This window comes from the organism of the source record quoted next, unplaced genomic scaffold (assembly GCF_019419815.1).
Source record: "Pyrus x bretschneideri cultivar Hongxiangsu unplaced genomic scaffold, Pyrus_bretschneideri_v1 Contig34, whole genome shotgun sequence".
Classification (NCBI taxonomy): Eukaryota; Viridiplantae; Streptophyta; class Magnoliopsida; order Rosales; family Rosaceae; genus Pyrus; species Pyrus x bretschneideri.
In genome coordinates this window covers 1,067,344-1,082,511 of record NW_025999657.1, presented here as the reverse complement: position 1 = coordinate 1,082,511, position 15,168 = coordinate 1,067,344, and the positions used below count along the sequence as shown (strand labels likewise).

The 15,168-nt window shown below is 38.8% G+C and overlaps 5 protein-coding genes and 1 non-coding gene across 8 annotated transcripts; 4 read left to right on the top strand and 2 right to left on the bottom strand.

The window, feature by feature from the left end:
* The first annotated feature begins 564 nt into the window (after window positions 1-564).
* On the top strand, window positions 565-1,821 carry LOC103931606 (glucosamine 6-phosphate N-acetyltransferase). The gene is made up of 2 exons (XM_009341127.3): window positions 565-791; window positions 1,145-1,821. Exon 2 carries the CDS (start codon window positions 1,176-1,178, stop codon window positions 1,635-1,637), a length of 462 nt encoding a protein of 153 aa, XP_009339402.1. The 5' UTR covers window positions 565-791; window positions 1,145-1,175; the 3' UTR covers window positions 1,638-1,821.
* LOC125480628 lies at window positions 634-736 on the top strand. Its single transcript, XR_007260965.1, has one exon. It is a non-coding gene; the product is annotated as a U6 spliceosomal RNA (small nuclear RNA).
* Window positions 1,822-2,189: 368 nt separating the features above from the next.
* On the bottom strand, window positions 2,190-6,030 carry LOC103961099 (iron-sulfur assembly protein IscA-like 2, mitochondrial). Of its 3 annotated transcripts, none has more exons than XR_001954338.2 (5): window positions 5,536-6,030; window positions 4,898-5,022; window positions 4,690-4,798; window positions 2,611-2,734; window positions 2,190-2,453 (listed from the first exon to the last, which is right to left on the bottom strand). XR_001954338.2 is itself a non-coding variant. In XM_009373611.3 (4 exons), exons 1-4 carry the CDS (start codon window positions 5,728-5,730, stop codon window positions 2,672-2,674), a joined length of 492 nt encoding a protein of 163 aa, XP_009371886.2. In that variant the 5' UTR covers window positions 5,731-6,029; the 3' UTR covers window positions 2,190-2,671. The 3 variants fall into 3 exon arrangements, 1 of the variants encoding a protein (XP_009371886.2); XR_669361.3 differs by having other exon boundaries at window positions 2,587-2,734; window positions 5,536-6,029; XM_009373611.3 differs by having other exon boundaries at window positions 2,190-2,734; window positions 5,536-6,029.
* A 2,538-nt stretch (window positions 6,031-8,568) lies between these two features.
* LOC103961100 lies at window positions 8,569-10,131 on the top strand. Its single transcript, XM_048591512.1, has 3 exons — window positions 8,569-8,588; window positions 8,675-8,894; window positions 9,900-10,131. The coding sequence occupies exons 1-3, from the start codon at window positions 8,569-8,571 to the stop codon at window positions 10,038-10,040; spliced, it is 381 nt and encodes a 126-aa protein (XP_048447469.1). The 3' UTR covers window positions 10,041-10,131.
* A 116-nt stretch (window positions 10,132-10,247) lies between these two features.
* LOC103961102 (phosphoacetylglucosamine mutase) lies at window positions 10,248-13,945 on the bottom strand. The gene is made up of 10 exons (XM_048591560.1): window positions 13,805-13,945; window positions 13,571-13,677; window positions 13,220-13,482; window positions 13,005-13,124; window positions 12,779-12,921; window positions 12,427-12,678; window positions 11,409-11,827; window positions 11,147-11,322; window positions 10,842-10,938; window positions 10,248-10,650 (listed from the first exon to the last, which is right to left on the bottom strand). Exons 2-10 carry the CDS (start codon window positions 13,629-13,631, stop codon window positions 10,493-10,495), a joined length of 1,689 nt encoding a protein of 562 aa, XP_048447517.1. The 5' UTR covers window positions 13,632-13,677; window positions 13,805-13,945; the 3' UTR covers window positions 10,248-10,492.
* LOC125480583 lies at window positions 13,918-14,396 on the top strand. Its single transcript, XM_048591562.1, has one exon. It carries the CDS (start codon window positions 13,918-13,920, stop codon window positions 14,203-14,205), a length of 288 nt encoding a protein of 95 aa, XP_048447519.1. The 3' UTR covers window positions 14,206-14,396.
* Window positions 14,397-15,168: the final 772 nt, after the last annotated feature.

The window sequence follows — 15,168 nt, the reverse complement described above, 5'->3', positions numbered from 1 at the left end:
ACGATACTGTCTACTTTAACGAAAAATCATATTTTTACACTAAAAAATCAAGTCTAGTACTATTCACTTTACCCTTTGTTTTGTCCTTATCATTAAAACTCAAAGTTTTCAAACTCTTTTCATTAATTTTCTTTTATTTAAGGGCAAGCAAACCGAGACGTTTTAGAGCATCTCCAAAGAAGATGTCAAATTATCAAAATCAGTAATAATAATAATAAAAGACAAATTAATGTTTTCTAACCGAAAAGCCAAATCTGATATGGTATGAAATGGATTGATATCTCTTCCCCTTCCTGCCAAATTTGACAGCACCTTCAAATTTTTTTAATTAATTATTAAATGTATTTCATTAATTTTTTATTAGTTTAAAGCATTTTTTTTTATTTCTTTTCATTTCCAATGCAAAGAAAGTACATGAATTATTATTTATGTTTAAAATTTGACATATCGGTTAGAGTGAAAAAATTTAAAAGATATCAAAATACCATGTAAGCCTTCAAATTTAAATTTTAGGTTTAAAATTTGATACATGCTTTAGACATGGTATTAGGAACAGTGCTGAGGTACACTCCCACATCGCCCAGACGTGGATCCAGAGTACGCTTTATATAGGTTTTGCCTGCAAGGAAGCTCGTCCCTTCGGGGACATCCGATAAAATTGGAACGATACAGAGAAGATTAGCATGGCCCCTGCGCAAGGATGACACGCATAAATCGAGAAATGGTCCAAATTTTTTTTTGAATCCGTCCAATCAAACGGTTTCAATCTCCTTCGTTTCGCTGCATTCAAGGTAATTTCAGTTCTTAAAAACAAAATTTTCAAAGATTTCTGGGATTCTTTTTGCTTCTTCGCTGTTAAATTACTAAACTCGAAGTTAATTTTGTTCAAACACCAAGTATTGTTCTTCAATTTGTTCTTACAAGAAAGCATATGAGAACGTGGCACACTACCTGTTCGATGAAATGTGTCTGAGAATCTGTCAATCTGATGTATTTTTGTCTGAGCGTAAAAATTCGGCTCTTCCGATCCTTAAACAAGTAATCTTGTAACCATGTCCAATGGATGAGTAATTTTCGATTGTTTTGTTGAACTCTAGTTTACTTGTTTCTCTGGTTAATTTTGATTTGGTTCTTAATGTTTTAGTTGGCAACCAGCACTGCATCTTTCTGCAAAGATGGAGAGGAGTGAAGGGCAAAATTTTCACGTCCGAAAATTAGAGAAGTCAGATAAAAGCAAGGGTTTCATACAACTGTTGCAACAGCTAACTGTTTGTGATTCTGTATCTGACAAGGAGTTTGCAGATAGGTTCGGAGAGATTAGCTCCCTCGGAGATGACCATGTTATCTGTGTTGTAGAAGATGATTGCTCGGGGAAGATTATTGCAACTGGAAGCGTGTTCATCGAGAAGAAGTTCATCAGGAACTGTGGCAAAGTCGGTCACATTGAAGACATTGTGGTTGATGCTGATGCTCGTGGGATGCAGTTAGGGAAGAAAATCATTAGCTTCCTCACGGATCATGCTCGTTCTGTTGGGTGTTATAAGGTGATTCTTGATTGCAGCAACGAGAACAGAGCATTCTATGAGAAGTGCGGCTTCAAGCAGAAAGAAATTCAGATGGTCAAGTATTTCAATTGAAAAGCTTTCTTTTTCTTAATGTATTTTTCTTCGTGTCTTTCGATCTTCATTCGAAATAAGATCGCAAATGCAATTCGTAACTCAAAAACCATGATTTATGACTTCTTGATGTTGGCATTTTGCTTCGTTTGTATTGTGTTGCGTTGTGCAATATGAAATAAACAAGGGTCCGCTTGGCCAAAAATAGAGTGTGAAAATCATTTCTCTAAATTTGTAACACGATCCAGGCAATGTCAATGTTCGCCTAATTAGTGATTATATCTGTAACGTCCTTTTCAGTTTATAGTAAAATGACCATCTATTTCGTTCAAAACCATGTTTTCAGAGTGCCGGGAACAAAGGGTAAAAGATCATTTCCACAAATCTTCAGATTACAAGTTGGAGCCTGGATCGATTCGTGCAGTTCTATACAAGCAACGCTCATTGTACTGTTAGGAACTGCGGATTGCGCGTAGAGCCGGGCGTCATAGGAGGCTGCTAGCAAGAAATGAAGGACGGAATTTTTGGGTCAATAGCATTACCAAATTTTCCAAATCTATAAGAGCAGTTGCCTTGCAGTAAGGTATTGATGCTTCAAAATTGCAACTTCAGCATCCGAATTAAACATGCAATTTCCTTACAAAAAGTAACTATTGATCTATGCCGCTACATGGCATCAAAACAGGCGATCGATCAAATAACACAAGTTCGATCAAATAACACAAGTTACAGTTGATTCAACTCAATTACAAGTAATGAGCGCGGCGGGCAACTGAACAAATTCCTAGTCCCGACCATTCGTGTATAGTTGTGGTTATTAACATCCCAGACAGAAAGCTGAAAAAAGTACAAGAAGACGCCTCAATGAGATGTATGTGGTATAAACGTGTGATACATCAAAGAGATTATTACACAATATACTCAAATAATCATTATTCAAAAAATCGAGTGAAAAATGATATGTAAGCACCTATTTAGGTTGAACCTAATTCACCTCCTAGTCTTTAGCTATCTTGGAAGGCTGTGCACAAAAGTAGTCGCAATTCGGAAATCTATTATTTCACCATGAAAGAACTTTTACAACTGCACCCCCCGACCGCACTTGGATTTGTAGTCACCTGAACATGAAACCAGGATTAGGTTAAATATACATGAAATTCCTGTGTAAAAGATGTGACCAACTTCATTATCATAAAGTTACAACCCAAAGACAGACATATATGCAATCGCATAACAAAACACGATGCTTCCTCTTAAGGCATCTGACGCACTATATTAACTACCAGTAACTGCAATGAAATGGAAATACAGAAATCAAAACAACAGAAATAAATTGAACCTGTGGATCTTCAATCCTAACGAGTTACAACCAAATTCTAGGCTCTAGCTTTATTAATTTGCTCCATACTGCAAAACCAATATGGTAATGGAACAGCTGAATTTGTGCCTCAAATCCACACAAATTCAGCGGAAGACTATTTGAGTGGGATTGCCATTTCTCCAAGTCAGACGGTAACACATTGACATCTGAACACTCATCAATAGTTCTTAGCAAAAAGTCTAAGAGAAAACTAATGTAGTTAATATTTTAAAACGAATTAACTTCATGACATGAGACCTCTTAGAATTGGAGAGTTTTCCTGGTGAGGGCCTCTCATTGAGAGCTGAACGAATAGAATGTGCAGCAGGTGTACTTTGCGTCCTATAATGGTGTATTTGAATGAGGGGTTTCCAAGTACCAAGGGATTTAGGTTACATTAGTAAGAAATGCACAGTACATGAGCATTACAACAGCCACTAAACATTTAGAATTTTCAATTGACTCCTTTCAAGTAGTCATTTACAAATCCCTCTAAGCGCATTGCATCTAGTCGTTTCAAATCCTCTATCCAATGTTTTGTAGTGCATTTTTTACTATTGTAGCCTAAATTCCTTGATACTTTGAAAATTCCTCATCCAAACACACACCATAAGAGTCTTGTCCTACCAAATTTGGAAGGGATTCAGCAGATTTCAGATTTTAAACATCCCCATATTGTTTGACCAAACCCGTAACGGGCGCACTACAAACCTAAGCAACCACACATAAGGGCATAGCCATGTTAAAAGCACCCCTGTTCTATAGCCTGGGGAAGTTTCCTCCTAATCCCACCTGTAACAAAGTCCACTCATTTAAAAGAACAAAACCGAGAAATCAAGCTTCCATATCCCAACTGAACTCACTGCAAGATTCTTCCATCCCTTATGGCTATTCCTAATCAACTACCACCCACTCATTCACATAGAACAAACAGTTTTATCAATTCTCGAACTCACCGCTCCATTTCGTTAGAAAAAGAAATTCCTAAAACAATTTCTTTATTGTAACTTCCCTCCCTGAAAGACAAAATCCCTTGTTCTGCTTGTCTAGACAACGCCAGCAATAACCAATCTGTTGCACAGCAGAAGAGCATTGTATTGCATTGCCAATTATCTCTCGTTTACCACAACCTACTTAGAAAAAAATAAAGGTCATGATGCCAAATACAGGAAACCGTTATGATACTTTCTAACATGGTATACATGCTCACTGAATTATTGGATAGCCCGTCAAGGGAACCGTTATGATACTTTCTAACATGGCCGACAGTGCACAATGGTGAGCCTAGACCTATACAATGTCTATCATTGTTATATTTGATACACAGAATACCATTATGCAATGCTAGACTTTTATATCTAGCGGATGGTTCTTACTTATCTTATGCACTGACACCACGATAGGCATCATTCATCCAACAGAAAACATTTCAAGCAGATATTTCATTATAAAAGAATGTACTTCTAACTGTCATAAAAGAAGACCACTGGCAGATGCTCATTACTTTTCTTATGCTCACCAAGATAGGCATAGTTAACAAAAATAATTTCAAGCGCATCTTTCTAAAGAATATATTTCTTGACTACGTATTCTAGTTCACATATCCCGAACAGTGAAATTTCATGTGGGGTCATGTGTGTAAGATTTGACGTGCACCAGAGACAGGAAAATTAAAGAACAAAGCATGAAATGGAATGAGATAAATTGACTTACTTGGAAAGCAGAACGAATCAGCTCCTCAACATAATCAACAGTTGCTCCTTTCACAAAATCATACGAAATATTGTCGACCACCAACTTTACTCCTCCTTTCTCAAATACTCTATTACAGAATGCATGGATTTCCAGTTAACCAAGCAAACTAAATAAGCAAAAACGTTCTTATTCAAGAATTATAAATAATGAGGGAGACAATAAATACCTGTCATCCGGATGGCTTCTGTCATCCAGATCAAAAACATATTGGAACCCAGAACATCCACCGGTTTCTACACTCAAACGTAGCATCTTTCCCTCCGCTTCACTGGCTTGCAGCTGCTTCATTCTCTGTGAGACGTCCGTTAAGAAACCAAAGTCAGCACACATTAGTATGCAACTCACTCAAGATACAAGTATGGATTACCCTGACCAAAAACAACAAAGGATTACAGACACAAAAGCCCATAAGCCACATTAAACTCTCTTCGCCCAAAAACTGCATATCGCGAGCATGATAACCAATTCAATAAGAAGGAAAAACCGAAATGGTACTCGGATTATCTGCTGGAATATAGCTGTTTGGCTGGTTAGAGTCTAACATCATAAGCGTTCTTCGTGCATCCACTACAAAGTTTAAACATTTCTTGTCTGTGTTTCTATTTTGTGATTCATTCCTCAAAATTAACGAAAATGGTCAGCTAAACAACGGAATTAAAACCATTTCGGGATTCATTCCTTTCGAGAAAATAAAGGAAAGATATAATTCCACATATCTACAAATTGATAACCCAAACATAGAAATGGAAAAGCCAGGCAGCCCACATATGGTATCGAATTGCAAGATAGGGAGAGAGGGATTACTTGAACACAGGTATCAGTCATGTGAACGGATTCGAGGTCGACGGACGGAGATGGAGAAGAAGAGGAGGCTTCTTCTGCAGCGGAAGAGGAAGAGGAATAGAAGAAAGAAGAGGATAGGAGCCTCTGGTTCTGCCTGATTCGAGCTGCAAAGTAGGGCGTCAGCCGGTGAAGGATCAGAGATCGTGGTGGAGCCATCGCCTGATAACGGACCTTTTGGAATTTTAGATTGCAAGATTTGGGGCGGTTGCGCGGTCTTCCGGGAATCTGGGGGTCCAGGCGGGGGAGGGGCTGGCTGGGCTGTGGCCGAAGGTGGTTTAGGACGGCCCAAGTCAGAGGAAGATTGGAAAGGCGTTAGCTGTGGAGGCACCTGGTACGTTGGGTTAGGCCATGCTGCCGCTGCAAGGTAAGGGAGGGAGAAGACTTGTATCGGACGGCGCTATCGTCACCACTTCCGTCATAATAATACAACACAGACATGTGTTATTTTTCTTTACATGTGCTGGAAGACGGCTGGTGTGTTCAATATTTAGAATATTTGTATTGGTATAAATATTGATATGTAAATTTGCAGAAGAGTAATGTTATTCATACCATGTTTTTATAATATAGTTTCATTTCATCTTAAATTATATTTGATGTGGACAGTCCCATCATTTGAATTAATCAGATTTTTAAATTTAGTTTTTTATTTAATAAACTAATATTAAGAAAAACTAGTTAATTAAATGATAATTGTGGTATAAGAGGAGTCTTTCTTATTCCTTTCTTGGGTTTTGCAAATTTTTCAAATGTTGTGGCTGTCCATATCAGATGTCATCTAATGTGGTATAGAAATGTGATATAAAAACATGATATGAATAACATTACTCTTTGCAAAAATATCGACAGATATATCAATTATCATTATCGGTTGCTTTCAATGGAAATAATGGAAATTTAAATGAAACTTTAGGGATTGTCAAATATTGGTTGAGATTCAATATAAAAGTTTCTTCAATATTTAACACAAATATGAACTATATCTGTCGATTTTAATCTAAACTTGATTTCTCTAATATGAGGCGAAGATTAGACTTCACGCATTTCTATATCTTTCTCTGCTTTTTTTTAATATTTCAATAAAAATATCAAGTGGATCGAAAAATTTTAAACTATAGGTGTACCATATTTAATTATATAATGAGAGGAATATTTGGAGAAAAAAAAATCATCAGTTGTATGATAACACATAATGTGCAGTTGTGTTCCAAGTTCATTGAGTGATTAGTTATATGTTATCAATACAATTTATTATAAAAAAAAATTTAATGTTCCTCCAAACTCCAATTATATAATTACATATAGTGAAATATTTTTGTTACCAGTACACTAAAAAATCTCTCCATTGTCATCTTGCATTGTTTTGGAAAAACAGGTGAAGGTGGTCTTAATCTCTACTAATTAATAAAACACTTATTGTTAACTAAAATTCTATGAAATTACCATTTTAACCCTTTAATTAAAACAAAACATGAATAAGAAATATGGGATAGAAATGTAATTTCACACAACCAAATTTTGATTTTTCTTTCAAAGCCTCACCTACATGTAATCCTAACATACCTCTAAATTAAAAAATAAAAAAAAAAAAAAAAAAAAAAAAAACGAACCTTCCCACTCTTACCTTATCTATCTGTTGACCCTAAAAATTACAAAGCCTACGTGGCATGTAGGTCGAGTAACTAATAAGCTAACTACGTCATTCGGTTGATGTGAGGCGTGCCAACTCGTCGGCCAAACTTGACCGAGGAGTAAAATTTGTTGATGTTGCGTTGAGCACGTTGCTAACTTCTTAATCTTGTGACTACGGTCGAGGAAGGAACACATCTCGGCCTTTGGGTTCTCAAGCCTAAAGACAAGGCTGCTAGTTCTGCGAAGTTCACGAATTGTTGCCGCCGGGTTCGATCACGGTGATTATATATGTACGAGTATAAGCACGTCGAACCGGCTTCAAATTATACGAACACAGGTACTCAAAAGAGATGTATGACTTGATGGTAAATGTAGTTCAGGCATCAGAATGCTGAACTCTGAAACTCACTTATGAGTATCCAATCATAAAATCACTCGGCATTCAATGTGTCGAATGTATTAACTTGTAACACCTTACCTCGCCAAAAAGGCTAATAAGATGACCTCTGCCAATAAGGATTCAGAAACCCTTCCCAATCGAGACTTGGATAGGTAACCAATCGCCCTCGATGCAATGCTGTTTATCCAAACTGAAGGTGCTCCTCAGTCGGCTGATTATACGGTAACAGTGCTGTTTATTCAAACTAAAGATGTTTGCCGGTTGTCTTCACAGTGTTGTTTATCCAAACTGAAGGTGTGTTGGCGGAAAAAGAAAATAAAAAATCTCAAAGTTTTTGAGAGGTTTGCGCAGGGCAATTTGTGTGTTGAATTGGAGGGGCCTTGAATGATACACTCTGCTCTCTATTTATAGCAACAAATTCTCCTTACGATCGAGTTAAAACCATATTCGGATTAGGACTTCTTATTCTGATCCAACCTTATCTCGACCAATCCTACTCCTATTAGGACTTTGAACTCAACCCCCTTTTCAGGCCGTATTCATTTTCGGCCAAGAATCCTCATTGCATTAGGACCCCTTATCGTACTAGGACTTCGACCCATCCTTATCCAAATCACTCATTCTTGCAATAAGACTCGACCACCCTAACTGAGCGGCTTAGGACCACCAGACAGCCCATAGTACATTTGAAAAAGCTTTGGGCCGAACATAAACCTACGTTCGGCCCAATAATATTATTTTGGGTCCAAACACTATCACTCACTTCCTCTCTCATTCTATTTCAAAAACAAAAATAAAAATTTTTCTCACGTGTAACTAAAAAAATTGAAATTAATTTCATAAAAAAAAAATAAAAAAAATAAATCGATAAATAAACCTCGGTAAAACATTTGTTCACTTTAACAGCCAGCCAACGCCGCAATCTCGTCGGAAACAGAAAGAAACACAGCGAAAGCGGAGCAATGAACTCGGTGGCGGCAAGGTGCGCGTGGAACGTGTTGAAACGGGCGAGTCAGGGGGTGGAGTCAGCGACGCCGACTCTGGGTCATCGACATGAGCAATCGAGAGGGATTCGGGTGAAGGTTATGAACGGGAACCTGGAGTGGGCGCTGACGGTTATGCAGAGGAAGATGACGTCGAGTGGGATCGAGAGGATGATAAAGCGGGAGCAAACGCACCACCTCAAGAACTCCGAGAAGCGCATCTTGGCCCGCAAGAATCTCGAACAGAAACTCCGATCTCAAGACCTCGCTCGCAAGCTCAAGGCCGTCCTCCTCAAGAAAGTCAGGTACTCATTTCACAATCTCAAACAACAAATCGCAAAATTATGGATTATACAAAACCCATTTGTTGTTTTTGATTAAATCTTAATTTGTTCATTTTCAATGTAAATTATTCATTAGTGCTAATTGGTTAAGTGAATTGCTGTAGCTGGATTAGAGAATAGGGTTTAGGGTTTACACTACAAGTAGATGATTAAGAATGTGTTTAGTGCATATGGGTTTTGTGCCAAGTGACGGGTAATGGAAGATTTTGTTGTGTTTATGCTTTTCGCAGCTTGTAGCTTGTATTGCAGTTCAACTGTTTGAGGTTTTGCCTGAGAAATGCGGCTTTTGCTTGAGCTCTTATTTTCTTGTAGTTTTTCCATGGAAAACTACTCTTGAAGAGACCAACTTACAAGTCACGGGTACATCGCCATGTGGCGTCCCCCTAAACCCAAGGACGTGGATAAGAAAATGTTCACGTCCTTATTCCATTTGCACGGGAAGCCACCATGTCAATGTACCCATGCCATGTAAGTCATTCTCACTCTTCAAAGTAGAAAACTTTGAAACATTAATCAACCATTTGTTTGGTTTTACCTTTACCAATGGTGGATAAGGGGGAAAGAACAATTTATTAAATTCTCCAACTTTCTGTTTGGTTAGTAAGAAAAATAAACCAGAGTCCTATCATTTCCCTCCTAAACCTCTCTCAAGAAAGTCGATTTATAGGAACAAGAATTGCCCAAACTTTACTTTCTCATCTCCAAATGAAAGTGAACTCCAAACACATTCCCCTCTCTGCTGAGTTATAAATTCTATCATTTTACTTGGAGAGCGGCTTATAGTTTTTCACTTGATTTCTAAGTTTTTTGTAATGTAGACAGGAACAGTTTACATATTGTTTCAAATTTTAGACACTTGTTTCTTCCTTAGTTTGCCTCAGACTTCCTTTCTATGTGAATACTATCTCTTTTGATGTTCTTGACTTACCTATTCTGTGTATAAATTTCTGAGTTCATATTTTGCAGAGGCCTGTGAGAATATCGTTCGAGCAGATGCTGGATTGGCATTTACCCTTTTTTTGTTCTAGAATTTCACAGCTAAATACAGCACACTCTTTTGATTTCCGCTGCGACTGTAGTTTTTATAGACAAGTTAGTTTTTATTGATGAGTAATTTACTCAGATTCTTCGAAGAAATTATTTGTCATTTGAGAGATGTTACGTATCATTCAAGCTCGAGTATAAATTTTCCATGTCATGCAAGAAGCCTTTTACTCTACTTCTGTATGTTGGAAATTTATTAAGATCACGCTGAGTTTCGTTGTTGCTTTGAGCAAATGCGGGTTCTGCAAATTGTTGAACAAGAACTCTTAATAAAGAAGAAACAGAACATGTATCAATAGGAAACAATGTAAAGTAGAATACAAGTTACAAGAAAAATTCAATGTTTTCGCACTTCTGGGTTTTAGTCCGCGCGTTATTTTGGATGTCTATGAATCATAACCAAAACAGGTAAGACACCGTTCCACAACAAGAATAACAGGAAATCTGTCAGCCACCATAAATCCTCATCGATTTAATAATTCAGTGAGTTTTGGTTTGAAAAAGAAAGTTGCAGATCACTTCGAGCTTCCAAACCCAAGAAACTGATCTACTAGTCTTGCTACAGAGTTTGCTAAGCTGTCTGCTGCATTCTGTGTGGATGCCTCCGCATATACGCGTATGACATCTTCTGTTCCTGATGGTCGTATAAAACATCGGCCTCTAGGGTATTTAACTGCAATATAAACAGGAACAGAAGAAAATCCTCAAAAAATTGTATACGCAGTTAAAATTAGGAAAAGTGGCAATTTTCCGTGCAACAAATGACTACCGCTATCAACTTAACGGTACAGACCAATAATCAACATGGATATGTGCAGAGCAAAGACTCAACTGTACTCAACATAAAAGGAGAAATCTGCTTACCGGTTTCAGCGTTGATGGCTTCTTGAATGCCAGGGGGTGTCACGGCCACAGTTTCTGCATTTTCTGTTACAACAGCAGTTCTGTCCATAACCTTGACCTAATAATTGCGAAGCGGAAGAATTAGTTTCTGAATAGAATATCAATTTACACCATTGTTTTTTTTGGGCGTGTTGCGGCCAACAAGAAATGATGGAAAATCAATTAACTTTTAAAACGGATGACATATGAAAGCCCCAAAAGAAAACAACTATAAAGCTAATAAATCATCCATAACATAGAATAGAAGGATGGCCTAGGAAACTTGCCTTAAGCTGCCTACTGGGTAGATCCTGATAAAGCTCATTCCACCTCTGTATTGACCATCCCATATGTTTCAGAATGGCCTCAACCAAGAGTACCCCACTCAACGCATCCCCGGCAGCCTGGTTAATCAATTCACTAACAGCCAAGAGTCTCAAAGCCGCCTTATGCTGTTCTGAACCTGAAAAGAAACAACCACGTTCTTCATTTAGACAGGTAATGGACAATCATGTCAGCACTAATGTAGTGCACAAAGACCGGTTTAACCTTTAGCTACATCAGAAAGCACAGTAGTCCTGGTCTCTAACCACCGTAAGTAATGTTCTGAGAACAAAATGGTGCCATGGCCATTTGCTTCAAAGTAAATCCCGATATCATACTCCGCAGCTTTCTCATGAAGGTGTTTCACTCCTGTAGGTGTAAAAGTGACTTCTAGGCCTAACTGTTTGAGATAATCCGTGGATGCTCCGTTTGCATAAGCTGTTTGCACAATACCAAGGCGACACTGATAATCATTATTTCCATTAACATCTATTTCCTTACTCAAAATGCTTAGTTGCTCCTTGATGAATATAGCAAACAAGGATAAAATCTTGTCCCCATCAACGAGTTCAATCTTATTACTACTTCTAGATGGCACAATAAAATATACAAGCCGATCAGCATCACCGTCCAAACTAGCACACCTGAAAAGCTAGAAGCATCCATACAGTTAGTCCCTGCATCTGATCATTTAATGTAACACTTTAGACCAACAGTCGAGCATTACTAATTGACCAAATAGAAAACTTGAGTAGTTTGAAACCCCAAAACGATGTTTGGATATTGCACACTGACATCCTTTGTTGCCAAACTAGCTTTAGGGAAACAATTATTTAAAATACCACCAAACTTGTTTCTTAGCCAACAAATGTTTGCATCAAGGAAAAGATACATCCATTGTAAGCAATCCAACTAGTTGTTAAATCAGATCAAAATTCAAGTTCTCCAAAAGCAGCATGCTATTACGACAAAGATCAGAACTCGGAATTTGTTAATCACATTAACGTAGCATAGGTATTGCAATAACAATAATAGAAAATCAACAGGCCACCAAAATTCAGAGTTTCTCCCATCTATCTAATCAACGTAGTCTATGTATCGCAACAATACGCATACAACAGAATTGTCAGCATAATGCAACTATCAGTCATTCTCCAACAATATCTCTGTGATGCAGGCAATTCAAGCAAGTACCTAAGTAAATGATAATCAAAATTTGTTTCACAATCCATGAATAACTGACCTTATCCCAACATCCTGTGGACCAAAACTACAAGGAACGACCTTCTCTTTCTGCACATAATCAGCACCGACTCCTTCATTAAGTACACCACCTCCTCCTTTTCCGGAGTTCCGTGTCTCAATAACCAAACCATTCAACATCGTCTTCAAAAGTTCAAGTTTTTCTCCACCAACACCATTTGCCCCATCAACAACCAACTTGTCATCCACGTCGCTGGGATGAATTCCACCAGGAATCAAATCTACCAAGCACCTAACCAGCCACAAAGCACTTAACGAAGGCATTCAAGCAACATATGAATTTTTTTCAAGATCAAACCAACACATTAAACAAAAATCTAGCTCCAACTAACCTAAACGAGCTTGAAAGCTGCTTGAAGTAATCAATGTCTGATACTTTCAAACCCTTATTTCTAGCCCGAACCATCCAGTGTAGCTGTGGAGTGGTTAATATTCCCAAGTCATGGGCAACCGCTCCAAGAATTGAACTGATTCCCTTCAATGGACCAAATGCTAAGAAATGAGGAGCGAAAAAAGATTTAGAAACTGCATGCTAAGCAATGGAAAAAGAGAAGATACCTGTTTAGCAGCTTCAACCAGAGATTCTCCACTCGGTCTTGTATCTCTTGCCACCAATATCTCCACGGATTTCGCTCCATCAAGTGCGATTTTTTTGTTTTCAACAAATTCAGCTATCAACTGTTGAAGAATTCAGTCAGCATTGTACACGAATTGACACGAATAAAAGAGAGGCACATGCGCACGCACAAGGGTTATATAAAAAATGAACATACATGAACAAGCTGTTCCGGATCACGAGCATTGGCGAGGGTATCAGCGAACGGCTCCCAATCTTGAGAGAGCATTCCGCCACTCGGGTCGGCAACCTTGATTCCGTTATCAGAGACTTTGTTGTGAGAGGCTGTGATCATGAGGCCGATCACTGATTGGGTGTTGACGGCCCTTAGGGCCGCCAGAATTCCCACCCTGTAAACCGTGGATTGGAGGATTGACGCATCCGCTCTGAATCCAGCCGTTCCATAAGATAGCTTAACTCCTGGTGCCAACATTTCAAAATTAACAAACCAGAAACCTAACTTTGTCGAGAGAGAGAGAGAGAGAGAGAGAGAGAGAGAGATGAGGACCTTGTGGAGGCGGGAAGCGCGACGAGGAGCTCAGAAGGAGTGACCGTTGCTCTTCATTCATGGTTGCTAATCCTGATTCAAAATCACAATCAAACCCTAATCTGCACCTGCAAAATCAATAGACTCTGTAATTTGTTTTTTGCCTTGATTTTCTTCTCAAGCCGTTTAAACTTCGGATGCCCAATAGCTTGGCATTTCCGTAATTTCCTGGAATTCCAAGCCCAATACTGTTACCTTTGTACTTAAAGCCCTACGTGTGTGGATGGATATGCCGCCAAAGTCCCCAAGCAAAGCATCAAACAATTCACGACAGCAGCCGCAGCAGCGACAGAGTCGAAGGGTGAGTGATGGGTCTGCTCTCGTGGTGGAAAGGGAATGAACCCAAAGCCGAAACCAAGACCAGCCAGGATCCGAAACCGACCGAGGCTGCTCCGGGCATGAACGGCGCCGTTGAGGTGCCTCGACCACTCGCCGCCGCCAACATCACCGTGTTCGAGTTCGGGTCAGTGGCGGCTTCAGCCGATAAGGTCACGCTCGCCGGGTACTGCCCTGTCTCCGAAGACCTGGAGCCATGCCGCTGGGAGATCCTCCCTGCCAATGGCTCGGAAGCGCCCCAGTTTCGAGTGGTCTTCTAAGCACTCACCCTGTGTCTGGGAGTGTGAATTTATGGATTCACAGTGTAGTTTCTAAACAATCCAAGTTTTATACATTTTGCTTTGTGATTTTCAAGTTTTGATTTTTAATTTGAATGTTGTGCTGAATAGTGTCTGGTTTATTCGTGTGTTGTAGAAATTCACTTTTGCATGGAAGATCTGGTTAATGATTATGCATTTGAATCCTCTCCCTCTTCAAAGTCGCTTGTATAGAAGAAAATAAGGGTTTGTTTGGTAACGTTGTACTGATAATATGCGTTTGGTATGTTGTTTTTAACGAACAAATAATTAAAAACACAAAATACAATATTTAGCCTAGCTTCGGCAAACATCAAATTGGTATTTTGTGTCTTCTTCAAGAATGATTTCCAAATAAAGTAAAATACACGTAATTCTTTTTCTTTTTCTCTTTTTTTGAGTTTATTATTAAGTAGAAGGTGTAAGAGTTTGGAATTATTATACTAATAATTTAGGAAAGAGAGTTTCAAACTTGAGGCATATCGGTAGAACCCAGTACTTTATCTAGTAGGATATTGAACAACATGCATGTGTATAAAATAAGGAGTAATGCTTGGGAGACCAAAATTTTCCAATTTGCAAACCAAATGACATGTCACTAGTAACGCTAAGAGATGCCTACCATCCACGCTCTTCCATCCCTAATGGTGAATAACACTTGTCTGGACAGGTCACAGATTTGACAAGCGTCTGCGCGCAACAGACAACCTTGGTGAATAAGCTCTTGGAGCACATCGAAACCTAGCACAATCTTGACGGGATATCTCAAAACAGGATAAGGGCATGAGATGACAATTTTTTCCAGCATTGTCTCGACAAGCAACCACTCAAGCAGCCGCGAACTGAGCATTATGGCAGTGTGCACTTCCACTTGGCTAGCGTAACGGACAAAGAGAAGCAGAAGCCTAGTCCGACTTGAGTTCAACT

What these genes read in the sequence shown, in the direction of transcription:
- LOC103931606 (XM_009341127.3), top strand. Translation starts at nt 1,176, where the DNA reads ATGGAGAGGAGTGAAGGGCAAAATTTTCACGTCCGAAAATTAGAGAAG.
- LOC103961099 (XM_009373611.3), bottom strand. Translation starts at nt 5,730, where the DNA reads ATGGCTCCACCACGATCTCTGATCCTTCACCGGCTGACGCCCTACTTT. An exon ending in TGACTGATACCTGTGTTCAA is followed by an intron (nt 5,023 to 5,535) that starts GTAATCCCTCTC and finishes GACGTCTCACAG; the next exon opens with AGAATGAAGCAGCTGCAAGC. An exon ending in AGAAGCCATCCGGATGACAG is followed by an intron (nt 4,799 to 4,897) that starts GTATTTATTGTC and finishes ATTCTGTAATAG; the next exon opens with AGTATTTGAGAAAGGAGGAG.
- LOC103961100 (XM_048591512.1), top strand. Translation starts at nt 8,569, where the DNA reads ATGAACTCGGTGGCGGCAAG. An exon ending in ATGAACTCGGTGGCGGCAAG is followed by an intron (nt 8,589 to 8,674) that starts GTGCGCGTGGAA and finishes AGCAATCGAGAG; the next exon opens with GGATTCGGGTGAAGGTTATG. An exon ending in GTCCTCCTCAAGAAAGTCAG is followed by an intron (nt 8,895 to 9,899) that starts GTACTCATTTCA and finishes CATATTTTGCAG; the next exon opens with AGGCCTGTGAGAATATCGTT.
- LOC103961102 (XM_048591560.1), bottom strand. Translation starts at nt 13,631, where the DNA reads ATGAATGAAGAGCAACGGTCACTCCTTCTGAGCTCCTCGTCGCGCTTC. An exon ending in GCGCTTCCCGCCTCCACAAG is followed by an intron (nt 13,483 to 13,570) that starts GTCCTCATCTCT and finishes TGTTGGCACCAG; the next exon opens with GAGTTAAGCTATCTTATGGA. An exon ending in GCTTTCTGATGTAGCTAAAG is followed by an intron (nt 11,323 to 11,408) that starts GTTAAACCGGTC and finishes GTTTCTTTTCAG; the next exon opens with GTTCAGAACAGCATAAGGCG.
- LOC125480583 (XM_048591562.1), top strand. Translation starts at nt 13,918, where the DNA reads ATGGGTCTGCTCTCGTGGTGGAAAGGGAATGAACCCAAAGCCGAAACC.